The sequence below is a fragment of the Anarhichas minor genome, unplaced genomic scaffold (assembly GCF_050575085.1).
Source record: "Anarhichas minor isolate MPS153535 unplaced genomic scaffold, ASM5057508v1 ptg000055l, whole genome shotgun sequence".
In the NCBI taxonomy this organism is placed as follows: domain Eukaryota; kingdom Metazoa; phylum Chordata; class Actinopteri; order Perciformes; family Anarhichadidae; genus Anarhichas; species Anarhichas minor.
Genome location: NW_027466501.1, coordinates 1966875 through 1991839, shown reverse-complemented (window position 1 = coordinate 1991839; position 24965 = coordinate 1966875). Strand labels below are relative to the sequence as shown.

General features: G+C 41.8%; 2 protein-coding genes and 1 long non-coding RNA gene across 4 annotated transcripts; 1 reads left to right on the top strand and 2 right to left on the bottom strand.

Moving 5' to 3' along the window:
* Positions 1-5750: 5750 nt before the first annotated feature.
* LOC142931868 (NXPE family member 3-like) lies at positions 5751-11210 on the bottom strand. Its single transcript, XM_076075981.1, has 3 exons — positions 11109-11210; positions 10014-10433; positions 5751-6050 (listed from the first exon to the last, which is right to left on the bottom strand). The coding sequence occupies exons 1-3, from the start codon at positions 11208-11210 to the stop codon at positions 5751-5753; spliced, it is 822 nt and encodes a 273-aa protein (XP_075932096.1).
* LOC142931977 (uncharacterized) lies at positions 6695-8748 on the top strand. The gene is made up of 4 exons (XR_012947437.1): positions 6695-7125; positions 7239-7378; positions 8196-8400; positions 8684-8748. It is a non-coding gene; the product is annotated as an uncharacterized LOC142931977 (long non-coding RNA).
* Positions 11211-18300: 7090 nt separating the features above from the next.
* optn (optineurin) lies at positions 18301-24758 on the bottom strand. 2 transcript variants are annotated; one of them, XM_076076074.1, is made up of 13 exons: positions 24631-24758; positions 23628-23752; positions 23169-23377; positions 22878-23039; positions 22542-22726; positions 22222-22315; positions 21927-22042; positions 20675-20824; positions 20448-20532; positions 20159-20317; positions 19898-20040; positions 19365-19447; positions 18301-18675 (listed from the first exon to the last, which is right to left on the bottom strand). In XM_076076074.1, the coding sequence occupies exons 2-13, from the start codon at positions 23746-23748 to the stop codon at positions 18563-18565; spliced, it is 1620 nt and encodes a 539-aa protein (XP_075932189.1). In that variant the 5' UTR covers positions 23749-23752; positions 24631-24758; the 3' UTR covers positions 18301-18562. The 2 variants fall into 2 exon arrangements, with proteins under 2 accessions (XP_075932189.1, XP_075932190.1); XM_076076075.1 differs by having other exon boundaries at positions 20675-20842; positions 24631-24660.
* Positions 24759-24965: the final 207 nt, after the last annotated feature.

Genomic DNA, 24965 nt, shown 5'->3' with positions numbered 1-24965 from the left:
TTTGCACGTTTACCTGCCTTTTATAGACTGATCATGTTTTTAACTTTATGTAATCGACAAAGTATCCAGTAACTACAGTCGAGTAAATGTGATGGAGTACAAAGTAGTAATGGAGTATAGCATGAAGCAGAAGTAGTAGAAGTAAAATACAAGTACCTCAAAATTGTACACATGTACAGTATATTCGAATGGTTACTGGCAACATTTAGTTTTCATTATTAAATGAAAATTGAAATAAACTTAGTTGAAGTGTTTCATGTGTCTTACCTCAGCAGAGATGCATTGTATCGCAGTGATACAATCTCAGTGTGATCCGTCACTTTATCCCTCTCTGGTTTACTGGAAGCTGTGTTCTCTTTGTTTGACTTCCAGGTTTTGTATTTAAAGGTTACCACCCACAGCACTGTATCCTGAATCAGCTTGAATCAAATAAACAACAACTCAGGATGTTGATTACCTAATTTCCGTTAACACTCTCATGTGCCGAAAGAGCTGCCCCAGAGTGTCTTTTACAGGCTGTTAATGAAATATAAAATACAAATAAGAAACATTTTAATTGTAAAGTTTAATTGAAAATGCATGTCATTTGATGAAATTCATGAAAAAAACATTTATTTACTAAGACAAAAAAAAAATCATTATTATATGTAAGAAAAAAAGAATGCTGTCTACAGCCGAATCCCAATCTCCACACTCACTGACCGACGGACTTTGAGGCGCGCTACAGCAAATTCACGGACTTTGAGGCGCGCTCTCGCAAACTCACGGACTTTGAGGCGCGCTCTCGCAAACTCACGGACTTTGAGGCGCGCTCTCGCAAACTCACGGACTTTGAGGCGCGCTCTCGCAAACTCACAGACTTTGAGGCGCGCTCTCGCAAACTCACGGACTTTGAGGCGCGCTCTCGCAAAATCCGTGAGGGTTTAAGGCTGTCCCACTGTCAAATCATCGAGTGTTTGAGGGCTCTCTCGCAGACCTTTTAATCCCTTTATGAACCCTTTCCGTAAATCAGCATTTCTGCAGACTAAAGGGTACATCCAAAGTCTCGTAATTCCCCGGTTCCCTCACTTCCATGCGAGGAAATAGGAAACGAGGAAATATGTTTAAGAGATATGAGATGTCCTTTCCTCAGTTGCATCACATGAAGCGAAGTCTGTTTCTGATGACGGCGGCCGCTGATCACAGCTGGATCAGCTGTCAACAGCTGGGGAGACTTTTGAGAAGTTTGTGTCTGTACACATGATCACTGTAGCCTACTTAACAATAGTAACTAATAATACTACAAACTAATAAAGACACAGTAATCATCACTGTAGAGGTGTTTCTCTCTGTAGCCTGTTACCTCTTTAACAAACTGTCCTGTTTATAAGTGCAGGATCGATTTCTACCGACGGAATGCGATTCATTTATTTATGAATTATTTGCCAATTATAACACTGGAATTCATTTATTAGGCTTAATGTTTCAGGTTAAATTGAAATTATATAACTCTTCAAACCCGACATTCAGGAATGATCAGCCTCACGTGACTGAATGAAATGATGACAAATGATGTAAAAAACTCTCTCTGACTTTTAATTGTATCCATAATAAAAGTTATTGATGGAAATATCAGATCATGAAAAGACATGATCTGATATAACAACATGAAAGTTGTTTGTGGTTGTTGTTCAGACTACAATGAACATCTATTTAAACCAGATGGTGAATCAGAAAACGAATCACATATAAAACTAGAGTTTAATCTCTGATCTGTCTTCACTCTGGTATGAAACTCCAGTCAGTCAGTCCGATCGGCTGCAGCGTCCAATCACATAACTGATGAACAATGAGGGGGCGTGTCGGCCGTAAAAACACTTCCTGGAAGGCTGTTCTCGTGCGTCCTCGCTCACGGCTCCTCAGATCAGAAATAAGAGCTTTGGGACGGCCGTCAATATGGCGGCGCAGAACAACTTTCGGTTCAAGTGAGGATCGAGGAAATGACAAATAAGAGACTTTGGCCCAATCCCAACGTCCGCCCTAAAGCCTCAAACCCTGAACCCTCAGGGACTTACTGACGTCACCTGGTAAATTGATGAGTGTGAGAGACTGCGAGGGCTTGAAACGGTGTAAATAGGAATGGGACAGCACTTTGCTGCAACATATCACGTTACCATGACAACGACAAAAAATATGATGTATAATTGTGTGTATTTATTTTATACTTTGTACGAGATGAGGTCATTTCTTATAATCTATTTACTCGTTTTTGTCAAATCAGCTTCAATGACAAAATCAAATATTTGATGAATAAATAAATAAATAAATATCCTCTGATTTCATGTGTTTTTTTGTTCCATCTTTAACCCTTAATGTTTCTGAGTACATTTAATATTCCAGGCTGAACACACGTGAGCCGTCCTCTTTGTTTACCCTTATTTTTACATCTCCAAACTTAGGGACTCATGGACTTTGAGGCGTGCTCCCGCGAAGTTGATAGATACAGGGAGTCAGGTTAGCACTATTTCGTAATCTTTCTTGATCCAGCTTGATCCAGACTGGAGGGAAGTATTTCAGCGTGTACAGACATGTGAGGTAGCAGAGAAAATATCTGCAGCTATAGACACGTACCAGCTCGTTCTGTTGCCACAGTCTATGCAAACGGAATCAAACTAGCATCTGGTGATAGCACATATTTGGTGTTGGAGCCAGCTAAGACACCATTGCCGGGTGGTCTTGTGGTCGTGCCCACTTTGATAGAGGCTAGGCGTGTGTTCCCAGTGCAGGTGGTAAACTTCTCTCAGGAGGATGTATGGTTGCAGCCTAGGACCAGATTAGGCATTATGTCTCCGGTGGAGTGTGTTGGAAATGACCAGACAGAGGTGCGCTTCCAGCGTATCTCAGTTGACCAGGAAGAGGTGACTGTTGACCAGAAAGACAACTCAGAAGCAGGCAATGATGTTCAGTCAATACTGGACCGGCTGCACATAGGTGGTACAGAGGAAGAGCAGGCTAAGCTAGCCGTGCTCCTAGCTCAGTATGCAGATGCGTTTACTTTCCAGGATGAGGACCTAGGTTACACAGACCGGGTTAAACATGAGATCCATCTGGTAGATGACATACCCGTAGCACAGCCCTCCCACCGTATACCCCCTACACACAGTATAGCGAGGTCAGGGAGCACATCACTCAGCTTCTAAAGAAGGGTGTTATCCATGAAAGCACAAGTGCATATGTTTCACCGGTGGTTTTAGTCAGAAAATCTGATGGTAGTCTACGGGTATGTGTGGAATACAGGAAATTAAACTCAAAGACCCGACGTGACGCTTTTCCTTTGCCTCGCATTGACGAATGTTTTGATGCCCCGACGGTGCGAGATTCTTTTCGACTATCGACCATGAGGATGACAGGCATAAAACGGCCTTTACAACACCAACACGCAAAGAGGACGGCTCACGTGTGTTCAGCCCGTCATATTAAATGTATTCAGAAACATTAATGGTTAAAAATGGAACCAAAAAAAGGAGGATGATATTTATTTATTTATTCATCAAATATTTGATTTTGTCATTGAAGCTGTTTTGACAAACACGTGTAAATAGATTATATGAAATTGCCTCTCATCTTGTGAGGAAAGAGCCTGGAAGACGTTCAAATCAGGGAGTAAAAAATATAAAATAAATACCCACAATTATACATCGTATTTTTAACGTGATATGTTGCAGCAAAGTGCTATTTACACCATTTCAAGCCCTCACAGTCTCTCACAGTCAATCACTTACCAGGTTACGTCAGGAAGTCCCTGAGGGTTCAAGGTTTGAGGCCTTAGGGGGAACATTGGGAATGGGCCTTGGCATGTACCCACTGCCTCCAGGGAATTACCCACAATTCATAGCAATGTGACGTTAAACACAGGGTTACCAGTGTTGGAGAAAACAACGGTAAACAAAGAGGACGGCACACGTGTGTTCAGCCTGTCATATTTCATTTACACAGAAACATGAAGGATTGAAGATGAAAGGATTAAACGTAAAAACACATGAAATCAGAGGAATGGAAGCGGATATTACATTCATCAAGCATTTCATTTTGTCATTGAAGCTGTTTTGACAAAAACGAGTAAAAAGATTATTTGTAATTATCTCTCATCTTGTGAGGAAGGAGCCTGGAAGACGTTCAAATCAGGTAATAAAAAGTATCAAATAAATACCCACAGTTATACATAACATGGTATGACGTTGTCATGGTAAGATGATATGTTGCAGCAAAGTCCCATTCGTATTTACACCATTTCAAGCCCTCACAGTCTCTCACACTCAACCGTTTAACAGGTGACGTCAGTAAGTCCCCGATGGTTCAGGGTTTAAGCCTTGAGGACATTGGGCGTAGTGACTGATTCCAGCAACTCGGCTGGGTGCGGGAGAAGATCCTGTCCTTACTCGCTTGAACAAAGAGATTCCAGGCATTTCACAGTTGTGGGTGAGGTTTCCATTTAATTAGTGTTCACAGATGATAATACAATAGGATAGTGTAATATTCTGTTTCTACTGACATGTAAGTGTCTTATTATGGTAAACATGAAGGAGGTGTGGTAGTTTAATTATTGGGAAAAGGTGCAGCTGCTTTGGAATTTGAACTGGTTCAACTGGTTCAAACAAGGTTCATCCAGCACATAGGTAAGTGTTAGAAAGAACGTAACATTATTATGGGCTAATAGTGGTAATGTTTTCTCACTTGGTCTTGTGAAAGTGAAGGCTGAAAAGTCTCATTCCTCAAACTGCTGTTTTAAGATTTATAAAATGTTATAAAAGAGATTATCTTTTAAACGCAGGTCAAAATGAAGAGTCTGGTCGGGTATTGTGTGCTCATCTCAGTGTTTCTTTTGAGCTGCACGGGACAGGCTGAGATAATACAAACTACATAATATCTCCTATCTCTTTGTCTTAAAAATGTTTCAGACAAGCAAGTCAATTCTCAAGCTCTGGTTTTGACGTCTGTATTCTGAAGTCTCACTATAAAACTATTTCTGTGACATTGCTAGAAACACAGAGAGCGACTTTCGCCTCAAGGTACGGTGAATGTTATTCTCGCCTCACAATTTCATTACACTGCACACAGTTTGGAATGTAACACTTTAGTCATATCAACTTTATAAAGTGTTCATATGTCAATAGCTTGTTGTGCTGCCCCCAAGTGGCAGAAAAAGAATAATGTGCGCATCTTTAAGTTTCTCAAAAGACAACATCCAAAATAAAATCCCGTTTGGCTTGTGTACTGGAAGTTCCGCTAGTCGTTAGCCAAACACAACATCCAAAACAATGAAAGTGAGCTGCAAAGCAGCGACCAAGAGGTACGCAGCAGTTTGTGTACTGGTAGTTACGTTAACTGTAAGCCAAACACAACTCAAATCCCAACACTGTGGGCGCAGAGTAGCAGATACAAGGGGCCAGATAGGTACTCTTATTACAAGCGGTCCCTACTGGCCAGTTAAGAGTAGTGGGTCACTGGCAGTATAAAACAGGCAATAAAAGGTGTTTTGAGAAAGCATGCACCGCAACCATGAGAGGTCCAGGAGCATGCAGTCATAACTGGTCATCCAAGAGTTTATGCAGTTCGCTGCATCAGAATGCGAGATTAGCCGTGGAGAGATACAGAAGTGCACACTCACTCAAGGACAAACAGACTCATGCACAAACGCGACTAATCACTAGGTTCAATGTTAACGGCCTGTGGTCACAAACTTCTATGCCTGTCTTTGTCTCTCTACTCCTTCACCTTTGAAAGAGATTACCCTCCTTGATCATGAGGTTTCGTTTGGATCCTCCTTTGAAGTGGTTGATCCTGGCATCACAGCTCAGGTTCTTTGGCTTGTAGCAGAACCACGGCTCGCCTGTATGGATGTCAGTGTAGTTACACAGCGGCTTACGGGTTGGCCGTAGGCAGACGTTGCAGATGGTAGTTTTAGAGCGTGAGCCTGAGCGGAACAGGCTCTTGAAGTAAATCCTGTCAGGCCTTTCGGTGGTCAGCCTGTTCAGCACTGTGACGGCCTCACTAGGGTGAACCAGCGTCACCTGATTGGAAAGAAAACCAGAGTTTATAATAGAAATCATACAATTCGTGACTAAAAATGACACATTGCTTTCGTCTGAAATGAAAAAGTCCCGTTGTTTATCAATAAATCTGTCACCGTTACCATTACAAGCTGCATATGTGCAGTATGAAAAGTGAACGTTAACAGGCATAATAACAGTTAGCTCATGACATGAATATTGCATGACAGTCAGATAGTTGTCAGGCCGTGGTCGGAGCTGGCAGATGCTACAATATAATTGGCATGTCTGCATTTGAGGGCGGGACTTCCCAGGCGAAAAAAAAATGTACTTTTTTGTATTTAAAATATACTTACATTTTCAATAGTACACTGCAAATATACTATCAAAGAAGTGTACTTTCTGCAAATATATAAAAAGTATACAAAAGTCACGCTTTCACCTATTTTCAAAAATCAACTTTTAACACACTTTAAAATAATTGTACTGTAGTATACTTTCAAGAAATATATTATAAGAAAATATACTTTAAGTGAAAGTTCTGTGCAATTACTTAAATGGATTTCTTTGAACTTTGTTTTCAAACATATTTTTGGTATATTTCAAAATGTATGCTATAAATTCCATTGAAACAATGTATTTAAAGCACATTTTATAAATATAGATTTAAAATACAGGTGCACACTAGAAAATATGAGCGTTCTGCTGAACTGTGGTGGCATCCCCGACAACAGTCTGTTGTATCTTTTGAATAGTTTGGCGCCAAGTCACTGACCAATCAAGTGCAGCATTTTTGTTGATCACATCCAGCCAATCAGAGCGACCGACGTTACTCGTTCGTTGCATCCTAGCTAGCTTACCCACGTTAATGCAGCTCTTCAGGTGAGGAGGACATGATGCCGTTTCAATTCGCCATATATTACTTATGTAATAAAACACTGAAAGTGGAAAGTACTTCTTTATAATAAAGCCGACCAATTGTATCAAGTGACGTCACAGCCTGACCTCGATGAGGACGATAACTGGATTGAAATCAAATGTCCGACGAGAAAAGAACCGGAGAAGACAGTGGCCGCGAAAGTCCTGCTATTTGGCGGTGAGTTTGGAGTTCACATTTTTCTTTTTCAGCTACTAGTTAACTCCTTAATTGTCTTGTTTTGTCTGAAGAACATGAATGCTTAACTTTTTTATCTGTTCTCGTTTTATCAGATTCGTACAAAGAACTTGTCTCAAAGAAGAATTTATTCATTCTTGGCAAAGACATATGGGCAGAGGAGGAAAGCAGGAGTGCAGGCATGAAAAGAAAATGTGTGAGACCGAAATCTTGGAGCCTAAAAAAAGCTGTGCGGGTGAGTGAATATTGATTTGTACGAGTCGTTTTTGTGACGTGATAATTCAATTTATATTTTTGCTTTAACTTTATATGTGTACCCTACATGCTGATATACCAACTCAAATACTCTGGTAGCTAGCTAAACCTTCGGCGCTCTCTTGTATCCAGTAGGAGCTGGCTCAAATCGTAGCAGCGGCAACTCGTAGAGGCACTTCCTGTTGCAAGCACTTGTCGCGGCAGTTTTCCACTGTTTGTGGCAGCACCTCTCCCAAACAGTGCTGCGGCAGTTTAGCCTTTATTTTTCGTTATTTGACAATATGTGACAATACATTAAAGTCCTTGAAGGTATGACTGTTGGTAGTTGTAATTGGTTTAGTAAAAAATGACGAATTGTAATAGTATGGCTACTCGTTTTTATTAAACTAACTCACTTAAAGGTATACTCCCTCTTGTGGCCAAATGGGTCAATAACGCTTGTCTTTAATATATACTTGATGTTACTCTACTGAATGGAGGCTCTGTGAAAAATGACACCACGTTCCTTTTGTCTTCCCCAGCATCGTCTGCTGTTCAAGTTCAAATGTGTCAGAAATAAAGTGATGGGATTTACTAGGTTACATGTGTCACACATCAGTAATGTGAATTAGTTGAGAGTGGGAACCTCCACACCACTGGTGGTACCGCTCCATAGAGGGATGTACAGACTACTAGCACCGTTTTAAATAATGAAGCACATTGTATAATTATGTGAATAACGTCTATTAATTCCTAATAGGTAGGTAGAGATCTTCCAACTGTATATTAATGTGTTCCATTGATTCTCTCATATACAGCACGCCTTGGCTGGCAGCACAGTCACGGTTTCGAAGAGGGCCTTCCTGCGACTTAATCGTTCCCGCATGACCCTTTTTTGCCAGGAGCTGGCTGCCCTGGTTTTCACGAAGGATGTCCTTGCACTCTCCGCCCTGACTGGGAAGTCTGGGAAAGAGGGAACACCGAAAAGACAACTGGACGTTGCCAAAGTGCAGGCCATAACAGGTAATTGTCTTGAGTCGTATGTAGACAATTTAAAGCTTCTGCGATTTATAAAGCAGCAGGATCACATGTTCGTGGTAAACACACCACCAGTGATGAAATATACGTTTGACCTGCACTGGTAGGAATATTGGCATATCATATTGATATAGTTCCTCAATATTAATCCTGATTTACTGTTCAAAAAATAATATTGGTTCAACAGGATTTCCTGTGTAGTCAAAATAGAAGAAAATGTTGTATGAATATGCTGTGTGACATCATTTCTCGTCTCTTCTCTTAACAGATGCTGTTATAGAAGAATTTCCACAGACGAGAGCCTCGGACGTGCGAGCAGCCATCAGAAGGAAATTCAACAATCAGCAGTTCAACAAAAGGAAATGAACATGTTTCAATTTCAATTTAGAGAGCGAGAGTCTGAAGCGGTGCAATTTTTGGATGGTTCTGTGTTTTATTCTGAAACATTCTGTTTTGTTTGTACCATGTAAACTTAAAATTGTTTTGCTCTCTGTTCAATATATTTTCTTTTATTTCTCAAAAATGCACTATATTGCAATTGTTTCAAAGTGTGTTTTAAATTGTTGTTATAAATATATTATATATATATTTTAATAAAATATATTTGAAATTCAATAAAGTGTTTTTGATTACTATCTGGGAAGTTCATTCAGCATTTAGGATACTGGTAATACATTTGTAATATTGTAATGTATAATAGTATGTAGTGTACAAAGTAATATAGCATAGTAATAAGAAAGTGTGCTTTCTTAGTAATTGGAATAAGCCAAAAGTATAACTTTTGGTATACTATTACCACAATATCAATATATTAATATTGTATTTGCAAAACACTCATAATATATTTCAAATATACTTAAAACACACAAAAAGTATAATTTAAGTTAGCTATCAGCATGTATATTAGTACATACACAGTCATATACTTAAATTGTACTAAGTATACATTAAGTTGTTCCAATTTAGCACACAAAAATATACTAAATACACTTCAAATTGTGCATAACTACTATTTAATCACAACTAAAATATATTAAGTACAAAATAAGTTGTTCCAAAATAGCACTCTTTAAGTATACGTATGATTAGTAGGGCTTCAAGTATACTCAAGTATGCTAAAATTAAATATACTTAGCATATTTATTTTTCACCTGGGTTAGCAAAGGAACAATTCAATGTTCAGTTTGTACATTAAAAAAAGAATGTTGGAAATACTTTCCCTTCTATTTTAAAATTCAACAAGCAATTTATTGTATTTTAGTATACTGAAAGCAGCAGAAAGACATAATTGAGTACACTCTAATATTTGTTCATTCATCACAAATAATATAGTTTTTCCGATGTTCAATAAAATGGTCGTATATATATCTCTTAATTTCCTTATGTCATGCAGCCACAATTTATTGGCAAAAATGTATTAAATATCCATAACTTTATGTTCATTGGTGTATATTCAACTGAAACTACGAATCGTTGTGTTTTTTTTTACCTTAGAATGAGTCCTAAATCTCTACGAAGGGAGCGGGTCCTCCTCACTAACAAACCAAGCATTGGATCTACCGAGAGCCTTTTGCATTTTGCGTCATTTTTAGCATCACCTCAACCTGTGCGTCTCCTTCCCAGAGTAAAGAAAATACAGCAGAGTAGCTCCCATTCAGATGATCCACCACTTGCCCAGCCACACCTGCTTCTAGCTTCCGGTTGTGCAGACTGGCGAGTAGGAAGTCCCCCCCAGACTTCTTGGGACGACCCTGGAAGTCAGAGGTTTGTATCATGACATCCAGCTGATCCCCAACATGCCACTGTCCCCCTTTCCTCCCTGGTAGAATGGTGAAGGTGCTGTGAGCTGGATCACTGGTCTGCTCCAGGGAAATAGGAGCTGGCAAAAGTGGAGTTTCAGGCCAAGCAGTGGAATTTAGTATGAGGCGTTCCTCCAGAGCGTCCTTAGGGGACAGTGGCTGGAAGGTGCAGAAGCTGCGTTTCGGCATGATGATGGTGGATTTGACTTTAGGCTGAAACTGGTATGGGGGGTAGGGGTGGAGAGAGATGGTGTCAAAGATACATCAAACATATGCACTCGGAAAAAAATGAACAATATAAAGTAAAATAGCCAAGATTTGAATATTTTTGGGGAGGTTGCTAACAACTGTTATTAACATTGACCCATAGGAAAAGTTTCAAGATACTCTTGCTTTTTGTTTTACACAAGGTATGAAAGTCAATGTGAAATTCAAAGATTTTTTTGTGTGTGTGCTTTCAAGGTTTTGTTCACTGAAATTCATGTTTTGGGAGATACAACTCTGACGGATGCAAAAAAAAGGCAGGAAATTAGAACCTGTTTGATTAGAACTTTGATGGGGCATCACTTGGCTTTTTAAAAACAATATACTTCTGACCCTTTTGTTAAGATGTATGTCTCAGTAAGAACGAATGGGAATCAGTGGGTTGTAACACATGGAGGTTTGGTCTAAAGTATATAATACTGCCAGCTTTGTCCTTTAACTACAGGAGCTGCTGCTGTCAAAAGGTCAAGGTGCAGGATTGAGAGGGAAATTACAATTGAACTCAAATTCCATTTGCAATGAAGACCATTGAAACACACATTTTAAAACAATATCCAAAAACTTGACTAATAATCAACATTTCAAACAGGGTCCACCCTTCACACGATCCCACTAAAACCAAGTTCTTACCTCCAGAATGTCCATGTGACGTAGCACAAAGATTAAGACAAAGACATGCAGAAAGAGGAAGAGAGCGCCATACGTCCTTCTTGTACAAGATGGGGCCTTCATGATCAGTGATTCGTCTCCACCTTCAGGATCAGCGTAGCACTTATTCTGCTAATGGATAAAAAAATATATATTTAAAGAACAAATGGGTAATTGACACCTTGTAATGCTGGAGAATATTACTTGTTTAAAATTGAACTCAGTTGTGAAATCCTCCCTCTAATAGAGTGACATGTTCGGCTTTCAATCTTTAGGACCAAACTCCACAACAATGGAGAGCGCACACATGTGAGAGTGGTGCATTTTATGGAGGAATTGTATTGTGAGATTGCCTAAAGATATAAAGACATTAAAACTCAGCGGCATCAGTTTTCATATAAGTCAGACCGAACCTCCAGAGCTCTTTCGGATTCCCAGCGCCGTGTCAGCCGCTACGTTGATGACGACACAACGCAAACCACGGCCGGAGAAGCCCAGCCCACCAAACCAGCCCTTCCAGAGGACCAGGTCGTATTGCACCCCCTCCAAACTCTCTCTGCCCCAGGGACATCTCACCCTGGAGTCTCTTTTACTCAGTCTTCACTACCATCCCACGCACATGCATCCCTTCATTCTTTCCTCTTCCCTCACTCCTGCCTTTCCTTCCAACATGATACCGGCTACCTCAGCTGCTCAGACCACTCCAACAGCAGGAATTCATGGCTGAGTCAACAAACAAAACCCCTCGTTTCCTCCGGTTTCCACTTTTCCCCCTCCCTTCCCATACCCTCCCCATAACCCAAATGTAACTAACGTTACCCCTCCCACCTTAAATGCACCCCCTTTTTTCCACAGGTCCGCCAGCAACCATCCCCAGCTTCTTTCCGACTCATCTTCCTCAACCCATCAGCTTCACCTTAGCCACAGCAGTACCTCCAGCATGCCCACTCGTATCCGCCCGACCATCCCCCGTGCAACACATGCTCAGGCAGCAAATTGTCTCCGGTAATTACATCGACCTTGCTCAACTAATCTATCCATCCACATGCAATCCCCATATTCCCATGGAAGTACTTACCACTTTCGGGCCCCATTGAACTCAAACAGCCACCGCCGGTCCAAGGAACTCAGAACAACCGAATTCACCTACTCTTTCTCCCTGTACCACGATACCATCTGCTCCACCTTCCCTGACCACAGGACCGAGTTGGACGACTACTTGTCACTAATACTCGACTTAGCCTTGCGATTTGGCGGCAATGGTTTCTACACCTACCACATCCTGTTTGTGTCCGAAGCCGCCGGTCACGTGCAGTAGTTTAACCAGGAAACGTACTGGGGAACACTCAACCCAGAATTATACTGTATAGTTTTTGCAGCTCACTCCTCTCTTAATTGCGAGCTCTGCGGCGCACCCTTCCATCCGGCCACCACTTGCACCCTCACAGCACCTCTGATTTTCACCTCAGCTTCTCGTAAATGAAGCCCCCCCGTTTACCCCAGCCTGCCTCCCGTAGTTCCCCCACCATCCATCACCCATAAACCAGACACCAACCAGCCAACCAACTCCAGCCCTGCCCCCAAAGGCATAGACAGAAGAGGTAGACCAGTGTGGTGGAAAAAACTATTCAATAGTACCGAGTGAGTCCTATAATACTGAATACTGAAACAAGAGACATTGAGGAAAGAAGTTTGTCTTTAAAATAATTATTCTCTGTCCAGAGAAGGCTTTATCGTCATACAGACTGCAGTCTGCAGAGGAATCAGCAAAGAATCCAGTTTCTGAGATGCTTATCAGCATCTCAGCACATATTGTGGGGGGAACATCAGGTATTTACATTACAACAATACAAAGTAGTTTCAAGCTCCCCATTGACCCCTCCAGTCATCCCCTTCCTCTTCTGAGCCGTGTCACCCAAAGAGATCTCTCTTTATTACCCTTGATTACCCCTGGGAATCTTCACACCTAAACATTCTCTGGTTAAACTGCAACCCCCATTGAGTTACTCCCTCTTATCAAAGCAAAGGCCTGAGATACCCCATATGGTCCTGTTACCACTCTCCTAGGTACACAATCATATGTCACATATATAGTTTTGTTCGTGAGTAAGGCACATAAACTAAATCACAGTAGAAATGTACGAGCACAGGGAAAATTCTCTATCACACCAGTCCTCTACCAGGGTGGGAGGATGGTCTGCAATCATTTCAACGACTTAGGATGCCACACCTCCAGCTGCCGATTCCTCCACACCTGCTCCTTCTGTGGTGGGGGGGGGGCATGCAAGACTAACCTGTCCCCATAAACTAACCATGCAGTCTGTGTAAGTATCTCAATACACCAATGAATATCGACACCCTAGCTTCCACCCTATAGAATCACCCAGACCACCAGTTCACTATAGCTTCCTCATTCCAGGGTGTCACATACAGCTTCCACCCAAGTTTGCAGGTTAAGCCAGAATCTTCCTTCACGTGTAAAAACTTAAAATCAGCCATCTCCGAGCCCGACACAGTCGACAAGCTCCTGGCTCAGGAAGTTAAAGACTCGTTAAAGAATCAGTCCAATCGGCATCGCTACTACGAAATAATAGAACAGACTGACGTCAGACTGGTTTGTCCCATGCTTCAAGTCAAATCACTCTCAGCTCTACTGAATCTCAGGTTACAGGTTCCCAATGAAGACTACAGCCATGGTGCAAAAGAATCTGATCTGATAGACTTTGTAAATCCCACATCTTGTGTATACAGAAACACAAGCAGATGAAGATCAATTTAGTTCAGCTTTCAGATACTGCAGTATGAATTTGGGAAAGAAGTAGCATAAAACAAAGGTAGTAGAAGTAAAATAAAATGTCACACATGTACAGTATATTAGAATGGTTACTGATACTGATTCATGATAAATTAAACTTCATACATATTTTGTTTAAGCGTTTCATGTGTCTTACCTCAGCAGAGATTCATTTGGAGATTCTGTTCATCACAGTGTGATCCGTCACTTTATCTCACAGGTTTACAATAAACGGTGTTCTCTGTGCTTGACTTTTCAGAAAATTCATTGAAGGGTAGTGACAGCAAACAGCACTGTCACAGCTAAAGATAACAATAGAATCTCATGTTGATGACGCCTTCTCTTCTTAACCACTCCCATGAGCCAAAACAGCACAGAATAAGCAAAGAATATAGGAGCTTCTCTGTTGAAGCTTTAACATACATATTGAAACAAATACTAAAGAAAGAACATAAAGTGATTATAGTCTCCTCAAGCTTTTCTTGACCTTTGTACTCTGACTGTCACGTCCATCTAAATAGCTAAAAGTTGAATTATTGTGAAGTATGGAAGATTGAAACTCCCTAAATTAAAACAAATAAAATTAAGATATGATGTTAAATGAATATATATATATGGTTATATGCAATACCTCTTTCTCGGAAAAGATTTGGTGAATAATAATTATTCAGATTTTCTTTAAAAAATAAATAGATAATATTTCAAAGTGAAAATGTGCATTGCATTTAAGTGTTGTCCACTCAAGTATTGTATACTTAAGTACAATTTTAAAGTACTATAGCATTTTATGCAACTTTGTACTTCTACTCCATTTAATTTATTTGACATATCTATAGTTACTCATTACTCTACAGATTAAGATTTTACAACATATGAAAAGCTTATAAAACAATGCATTGCTAAAGATTGAACCACCGGGTCTGAACCTTCTGGCTTGTCACCCCCCCCTCACTTTTCAGCAGCGGTGGGCCGTCAGGGCCTGCAAAGTGGCCTAAACAGAATCGCAAAGTTATAGCTATTTTATCATTTATCTTAAATACGCTACATGTATTATAATTTATGAAAATATTTTTTCCACTATCTTATTTTCTCATTGCACAGCTACTGTCTTCCTCAGTTGCTCTGCTTCCAGTGCAGCTTGTTTTAAGTAGAGCTTTTATCCAATCAGATTTCACCTCTGTGTCTCTAGGTAAGAAGAGAGGCCCGAGGCCTGCAGACTCACAAGTGCATCCATGTGCAGTTTAAGTGAATGGGGATGATATTGTTGATTGTCATAGTCTTCAACCAATCAAATCTTTAGTTTGACATGTTGGGCGTATTCTTTGACGTGTCAGAGCCTTCTAGCTGGCCTACAAGTACGTCAGCATTAACACACAGCTCAGTTTTAAGGTGCAGCTCTGCAGTAAGGTGCAGCGTGCGCTGTGATTGGTCAGTGGGCGAGCACGTGACTATTGGAAAACGAAACTTAAGGTAGCCAGCAGAGTTTAGTCGGAGTAGTAAGAGTTCAAATTGAAAGATATGGAAGAAATTATGATTTTTTTTTTGCATTTTGCTTGGTGTAGATTTTTTATTGTTTTACCTAGCTTTGTTTTTTTAACACTCAATGGCTGAAGGAGGAGAAACGGATTTGTGAGTTGGGATTTAACCGTGGGATTAAACTCTTTGTCAACTAATATCTGAAACTAACAACAAATACTATACATTTATGAGCACGCTATCTAAAATGTGTGTGTGTGTGTGTGTGTGTGTGTGTGTGTGTGTGTTAGTGAAAGAGGATGGAAAAAGAGGGGTAGTTTCACTCAAAGCAAGGCAGAACCTCACTGCAGCCGTGGAATAGGGAAACTGTTATCACGCAGAACCCAGCGGTTCTTGTCTTTTAAATGATAGTCACAGTTATAACAATACAGCAACTTAAGCAAAACACAAACAAGATAATGAACACAATGACCTAACTAAGCCCAGACACCCTAAGTAAGCCTTACGATCAGTTGACTTCGTGGCCGATGGTGTGGTCCTTCTGAACTCCAAGCTTCTCAGGCTCAGGCTGCGCAGCTCACGTGCTGCGCGGTAATGAAACTCTCTGTGTCAGAGATAACTTCTTCCTTACAGCTGGCACTGTCGACTTGATTGGAAAGAGCAGTGTCCTCTTTCTCTGAAGAATCCGTTTTCTTCACTTCTGCAGGCAAATTGTCTGCTTCCTTTTCCAGGATGCGAAACAAAAACAAAACAAACAGTCTTTATTCGTCCAGCGAATGTAAGACTGAAGACCCAGGGTTTCTTCTAAAAACAAGCAGCGTTGCTGTGTGCGTCCTTACCCTGACGGAGGTCAGAGGGACAAGCAGAGAGCTGAGGGGACAGAGAGTTTTGTCAAAGCAGGGCTGATCCACAGGGGGTCCTGGGGTGTCTGTGGCTATTCGTCCAATGGGGTCACAGTGTCGATGTTTTATTGATTTTGCATCTAAACATTCCTTGGAGCTTGCTCCTATCTCAAACTCAGATCAGGCATTTTTTTTGAACAAGCAGGCCTCAGTCAGATCTCTTTGTTTAAGAGCACATGGTGAAGCCAAGCACATAATCAGATCCCAACATGATGACCTCATTCCTAAAAAGCTCATCATTTGTTTCTTAGTTTGTGCTTTAGGCAGTTTGGATTGCATGTGTTCTCTTGGTAGAGAGGGTTTTGCCCTCTGCTGTGATCACATGTCCCAGATATGAAACTTTATCGAGAGCGAATTGCAATTTGGACAGGCTAGCCTTGTGACCATTTGCAGCCAAAATTTTTAGTAGGATAACTGTAATTGTAAATTCTAACCCTCTTCCTGCGAAAACACTACCAAGGCTGGGAACTTGGCCTTGGTGGATGCATCGGCGGAGGAGGAGGAGGACTTCTGCGAAGGCGGGGAGACAAGATAATCTGCATATAATACTTTGTTAAAATATTCTTTGTTGTTAGACCTCCAAACCATCTGTGTGGAAAGAGCTCTATCCATTCAGCTGAATTATTATTAGTGTCTGTTCAATAAATATTTTTTTGATATTTTAAGAGTTTTCTCATCTCGGTTATTTCTCACAGGGTCAAAGATTTTTTTTTGTAATGTGTGTTAGCTGGTCTGTGCGACCAAACTACTGAGTTAGTTTTAGGAAAGATCGTCATGTGGGTTTAAATATCTACTGAAGTTCCGTTACATTCTGGTTTCACATGGGGCACGAACAGATCGCCGGTTACTGAGAATTAAAAGAATACTTGAAAATTGACTACATTGGCCTTTAAAATAAAGTCGTAAGAGATAAGTGTCAAAAAGGAAGTCTTTTCATTTGGAATGACCGTCAGAATATTTATTACACTTTATTATATTTATTTATCAAGTAACAAGCTATCCGGATGAAGCTGCACGTAAAGAGAGAATAGAGCTACAAGAGGAGCTAACTGCCATGAGGTCGTCCAACAGCTGCACGGATGATTGTTTGTTGAAAAGTTAGTCAATCCCCATAAAATATGTGACAGTCATTTTGATTTTTCAATACTGCCACTGAGAGTTGCCAAAGTCAGATATTTAAAAAGTGGACCACCACACCAGTATTAGTCTACTGTTCAATAGCATACATTTCCAAAACAAGGCCTCGAATCTATTCACACTAACTGTAACAGAGCTATCTTAGTAATGTTGATATGATTTAAGGCAGGATGTCGTTTGCATGGTGTTTCTAAGAGTAGAGATATCACTATGTTCAGGTTCGATTATAGTTCATTGTATCATTATAGATCTAACTCAAGAGGTTTTTTGTAAACTTAGTGGAAGAAGTAATCTTCCCGTACTGTTACAATATGACCAAAAGCAGACGGAAATTTGCAGATTTTATTTTCACTCACAGAAGAACAACATGGAATCTGAAACTCTATATAATCTACAGACTACAGAATGTGCAGGGTGTTGGAACCTCCTGCACATAGACTTACAAAGGCTGGGGCTTCAGTGACAGATTAACTAACAAGTTAAATATATTACAATCAAATGACCAGGTATCTTCTGAATAAAATATATATATTCATATTAAAGTGCCTACATTGGTGCATACGCCAACAACCCAGTGATGAGCTAAAACATCTTTCCCAAGCAAAGAATATATATATATATATATATATATATATATATATATATATATATATATATATATATATATATATATATATATATGCATCTCCTTTAGCAACACAACCAAATACAACTTGTAAAGGCTGAACTAATTGAATGTGTGCATGACAGGCAGACAGCGCCAAATTAAAATCAAAGGGTACGAACTGCACGAACCCTTATCAAAGGGTTCGTGCAGTTCTTTTCCAGACTTGACATGAGCCCACAACCTTCAATATATATCCGACAATACTTTATAAGGAATTCTCACATTTAACAAATTAGAGAGGAGCAATTCCTTTCAGAGGAACCCTAAATACAGCTTTACAATCCTTTTGGCATAAAATCTACCAAAAAGTGAAGTCGTCCCTTCCTATAGTGAATGTTACAGAGTTTATGGTGGAACTATGGTGTTGAGAAGAGCTGCGGGTAAAAGCAGAGGAAGACTCTTGGAAGATTGAGGTGCTAATGGAGCCGCTGTTGTCGTGGATGCTTGTAATGGTGGAGGTCTAGTTGATGCAGTCCATGATGTGGATCTGCAGGGAGTCCAGGTCCGGCAGGATCTCATTGCACTTGGGACAGGCGTGTTCGGGAATATTCCCTTGATGCTGCCAGTCAGTACCTGGGAGGAGTCAGAGACACTGATCACAACCTGGACACATGTCCCAGTTACACTGGACTGAGCTGTCAATCCTGCACTCCCTCTCACACTGTGTGCTACGTTGCAGCAAGTTCCACCAATTCATGGGTTAAACCGTCGAGGTGGTTCAATGAATAGTTCGACATTTTTGGGAATTTCTTTTAATGTTCTTTCTTGCAGAGAGTTGGATCAGAAGATTGATGTCACTTCTCGTGTCTGTACGCTAATTATGAAGCTACAGCCAGTTAGCTTAGCTTAGCATAAAGACAGGAAACGGAGGGAAACAGCTAGCCTGGCCCTGTCAAAAAAGCTAAGCTAATACGTCTAAACTAATCAGCATGCTGTATCATGTTTGTTTTAAAACTTGTGGCCAAACTGTGGAATTACAATTTCTGGGTCGGTCACGTGATGCTATTGGGGCCTAAAAATACTTTTCCCATAGACTTACATTGTGAAAGAGACTGTTAATGGGCAGATACATCCCCCCCCCCCAGTGTGAACACCTATTCAAATAATTTTCAAATGTATTTTTTTGACCAAAAACAATCTCGATTGATAAATAGCCCTACAGGTAAGAGAAGAAATATGTAGTTTTGATTTTGGGATAAACTGTCCCTTTAAGACTATCAGGTAAAAACATGGGATGCAAAATAAAAAGAAAGCACATGTACCTCTTCCGACCAGACTAGCGGCGGCTCCGTGTGGATTTCCTCCCTGTGCCAGGTGTCTCTTCTGCATCTCGGTCAGCGAATGCCTGTGGAGAAACACAGTGAGAAAGGGGGATGTCAGACCGCTTCCCAGCAGATCGGTGCAGTTTGTTTGTGGAGTCAAAGCAAAGCAGACCAACCACAGGATTATTGATTTTAGTGCCTATTCTAAAGCTAAACTACGATAATATAACTGCTGTCCGTGAACTGCCATGACAGCGATCTTCCACGCAACCTGTATAAGCAACATACATGTATATATTTATGCAAGATCATTCGTTTCACCACACAGGTCCACATGGCACTGATGATGCAGGATGACATCACCAAAACTGTCCAATGAATGAGTTACCATACAGGCTTACAGCTTGGTTACAGTGTAAAAAGGAACCAGACTAGAACTTAAAGGAGATAATGTGCTGTATTTTTCTATTTTTTTGTTCCTGAACTTAACTACAGGTGTAAAAGCAGACCTGGTCTTCCGTTTGATTCTGTACCTGCCCAGCGAGTCCAGCTCCTCCTGCAGCTGGTTGTTCTGCTTCTTTACGTACTCCAGCTGAGCAGCCAGACGCTCCCTCTCTTCGTGGAGTTTCTCCCTCGCTGCTCGCTCGGCGTAGAAGTCTGAGGAATAGACCTCCGCCTGCGGTACGACAAATAAGCATGAGGGAGACCATGTTGTCATGGGGACGTCTGATACTTCGGTGGTGCAATGACGCTTTCGTTTACTCAACATCGAGAAATCATACACCAACGCTGACCTGAGCCTGGAACACAGATATTGTCTGCAGCTCCTCCTCCTTGCTGAAGATCTCCTGCTTCATTCGATCGATGTGGTTCTGTTTAGCAGCCAGGGCCTCTTCAGCGGCACTCAGACGTTCCTGCAGCTCGTCCACCACCTCCTTCTGCACCAGCAGAGACTGAAGACCAGAGGGCAAAAGGTCAAACACGTCTGGCTCCCATTTCTCTCATAACTGCATTAGGTTTGATGGAAATCAGCAGGATTAAATCTGTTGCTAAAGGGACCCCCGTCATGCTATTTAAACTGACCTCTCTCTTCTTCTTATCCTCTTTGAGTTCATTGTAGTCTTCAAACAGCTTGGTGTAGGCATCCTTCAGTTGGGCCAGGTTGACCCTGTGAGGGAGAAAGGAAGAGTTACCGGTGAGTAAAAGCGGTTGAGATCCACATAAACATGACCGGTGAGTGTCTCCGTATATACAGTGTATATATATATATATATATATATATATATATATATATCTGTGTCGTCTCTGACCTCTCATCCGCGGCCTTCCTCTGCTCCATCTGACTCTGAGCCTGCATGCTGTCCACCTGCAGCTTCAGCCGGTCGTTCTCCGACTGAACGGCCTGCTTCTCCACCAGCTGAGCCTTCAGAGTGACCACGTCCTGCTCCACCTCCCGACATCTAGCCACGAGACAAAAGCTGTGTATGTGTGTACAGGTCAAGATAAAGCACGGGAACGCCGACTGAAGGAGGAAACCTTTGCATAAGAAAGAGGGTTTCCCTGTAATTTGTTTAACTGTTGGGGATCAATACAGGTTGCTATGCCGTACTGTCATTGGCTCCTTCACTAAATGGTTCGCGGGTTAAGATCTGACTGTGTGTGCATGTGTGCATGTGTTGGCCTAACCCAGTGGTTCTCAAACTTTTTCTGTCACGCCCCACTTTGGAGGAAGAAAAATGTTCATGCCCCACCGCCCCAACAAAATTGTAACAAAATGTTCCATGTTGAACTTTTATTGAAATAACAACATTTTGTGACTCCTCCATCCGTGCTTTTTCAAATAATAGAATAAAGAAAATTGCAATTACTTTCAAGTAAACCAGATTGCTCCATCAGAAAAAAACAAATACAATGTGCAATCACTTTGTTAGAACAATGCAAATAAAGTTCTATCTGTGCAAAAAACAACTAATATTTGACAAGAAATAGCTTATTGCGGCTGCAATTAACCAGTTTTGCACTGAATATCTTTTCAAGATAATAACAATAAAGTGCAACCTGTGAAAAACAAAACAAAATGAGTGCAGATATGTGTGAGCCATCAAGTTGTAACAGTATTAGTGGCTGCAATGAGCCTGCTTTCCACTACAAATCTTTTTAAAACGGGGTTGCAGACTTGATACGGCCTCATGCTCAATGTTGAGCTTAGATCTGTATTTTGTTTTGAAGGGGCAACAGCAGAAAAGCCGATCTCACAGAGGTAGGATGTGGCGAAGGGAAGCACACTGAGCTACACATGCGAGTCCCCAAGAATCTTGGCCGTCGCGCAGGCATAACCGTAACCTGTTAACGGCGTAACATAAACATTTAATCAAAAGTACAGGCATTTTGCCATGTATTTATTACTGACTTAGTGTTATGTCCGTGTACTTTGTACTTTTGTAATATGTGAAGTTCTCAATAAAGTTCTTGAAATAAAATAATTCAGCATTTCCCCCTGCGCCCCTGTAATACCACTGCGCCCCACAAGAGGGGCCACAGTTTGAGAAATACTGGACTAACCTGTCCTGCAGGTTCTTCTTCATGCCTTCTGCTTCGTCCAGCTTGCTCTGGGCATGCTGCAGCTCCTTGAACAGCGTCATCGTCTGAGACTTCAGATTCTCCACCTCGGACGCCGCCTGAAAAACGTTGCCACAGTGACACACGAACATTACGGTAAGAAAAACTAAACATCACAAAACTCAGTGGACCATGTGATCAAGCTGTCGACAGAATACACACATCACAGGGACACCACCTATCTGAATTACATCGTTCGTTCACTACAATAAAATTTATTTCACTGTTGAGTAAATACCTTTTCCTCTTTCCCAGAATCCTCCTTGGTCTCTGCCTGGGGGGTCTGTGTTGATTTCTCCACATCCGCCTTCCTCTCCTCCAGCTGTCTAATCCTGTTGGACAGTGCGTTTTCACAAACAGTTCACAAAATATGTCTAACACACGTCAAGAGGCGTGTGTTTTTTAAAAACAAAGAATTTCATGAAAACATTGCGCTTAAAAACAAATAAAACTAACACAGAAATACATCACTCCCTCCCAATTTGGTCCAGTTTACAGGAAATAGAAGTGCTATAAACAATGAGAGTGGATCATCTAGTGGTGAACTGGGTCCCCTACCTGGCAGCAGAGGACTGAAGCTCGGCCTGCAGCCGCTCGGCCCGCTGCGTCTCGTTCCTCAGTGACTGGAGGAGCTGGCTGACGGTCATCTCCTCGCTTTCCAGCCGGGACGCCGTCATGCTCAGGTCCGGACGTCGGCTGCGCTCCGAACCAGACACGCCGTTCACGCCGTCTATGACTTCATCCTGAGAGAAAATACACACCCGGTTATATCGCAGAGTGGGAGGTGGAGGCTTTTTTGTTTGTTAGATGAGGCCTTTCCATGCGGAATAGAAGACACACTGATTATATAGGAGGTGTCTGTGTGTGTGTGTGTGTGTGTGTGTGACTCCTCACCGAGACCCTGATGATCTCAATGAAGGAGTCGTCGTGTGAGTCCTGGTCCGCCTTCAGCTGCAGCTCGGAGTTCATGGCCACCAGGTCGTTCTTCTCTGCCTGCAGGCGAGCGATGTGGGCACGCAGGGCACCCACCTCTGCACTCTGATTGGACGACACCGCCTGGAGACCACATCACACGGAGATTACAATTTGACAGGAGCTCAAATCTTGTGCAACTTAATGTAAAATGAGGAACATTGGCTCTCAGCTGCCTAGATCCAATAAATATAAAATGGGTTACATTCTCACCAGCAAGCTTCCCAGAGCTCCCCCTGTCCTCCCGTCCCCCTCCACCCTCTTGCCCAGCTCCTGGTTTTGGAGGGTCAGCGACTCCATGTTGCCCCGAGCCTCCTCCAGCCTGCTCTCCAGGAAGTCCCGCTCCTCCCGCTGCTTCACCCGCCACACGGACAGACCCTCGAAACGCTCCTTCATCGACAGGTTGGTCTGACGCAGGGCCTCTGAGGTGGCGACAGACACAAACCAAAAATAATTTGAATAAATGCAAATCGCGCGAGCCAAGTCATTTCAGTTACGACCCATTCCTCAGCCATTAGGCCTTTCCTGTCCCAACAAACTGCTCCGGCTGGTCTATCACGCTAAAACTCCACCCTGACCTTTGACCCTGGGCACTTTGAGACCTGATAAGAAGAGGAAAAACAAACAAAAAGCTTGAATGAGAAACATCTTCCTCCCCCCACCTGCTCTCACCTTTCAGGTCTCGGTTCTCCTGGATGAGGATGTTCATCTGCTGCAGGGTTTCTTCCACCGCGCCCGACTGTACGGGAGAGCAAGAGATGTCGCCATTCAACACGGGGCCTCCAGACGCCATGACGCTGAGAGGGAGAAAAACAGGAGAAGAGACAGAGACTTTGACTATTGATCAAATATCGCTAAAGATGTGGCTGATTTTCTCTTTGGAATATTGAACTTATTATTGATCTGTGAGGAGACTGGGAGTCACTCTGCACACGCTGAGATACAATGTTAGTTGGATTCAGAGGTAGTTATCATGTAGTCTGGGCATTATCAGATCCACAGGAGGAACTGGACTGACTCCATCTGGTTTTCATTTGATATCATTTTGAGGCAGAATTAAAAACAGAATAAAAATGATGGATTATTGTGGACTATTATTGAACACCCTGTCTTATTGACTGATGCGCTTACACGCCAACAGGGCACATAAAAAAGCCCCATGCTGACATCATCGCATGACTCAGTGCTTCAGCATTCAGCAGCAGAAAAAGCAGCACACAGCCGGAATTCTCTCATCAGCATGTCACATGATAGTTTAATCACATTATAATAACAAGAGCTGAATGCGATACACACTGTGGTCTGCTTCTGAGCTCAAACAATGACTTGCTGACCGCCCGTCACAAATAAATAACAATATAGAGATATCACAGCTGAACTGTAACCCCCTTAAAGAATACTACAGTGGTTGCCAGTGGGATACAAGCCACTTTAAAACCACCGCTGAATACTACGGACACACGGTCGCACTGTGAAAATTGGTAGATATGTTATTGTTAGCATTCGGTCGTACAGCTTTACTTTCGCTTTCTTCGAGGTGGGCCCTATCCGGTGTGGGACTCTTTGGTAAACACTGAAAAGTTACCAGCAACTTGCGCAACACGGATGCGGTTTGAGCTGAGCCAAACTGCGTCACGACAAACGTTTAAAAACGCGCAGAAATGTTTCCACTCACCTGCTGTCAACTCGGAAACTAAACGCAGTCCGGCTAGTCACTCCAGAAATACAGAGAAACACTCGGAGAGATGGCGAAATGTGTCGAGCAACCTTGTGCTGCTTCTGGGTTTGCAACGTCAAGTGACGTACGGAAACAAAGCGCTTTCCGGTGATTGTTTTCAAAATAAAACCGCACTTCGACAATATCTGGGGTTTTTTAGTCTGAAAATGGTACAAGAATTGAGCACAACTTACTAAGTCATTTGTATTATGTTTTAAAACACACCTTCTTTAGAAAAAATATTTATTTTAGAGATACTGTTCGAAGTTCTGTTTTTTATTGACCATTAATGC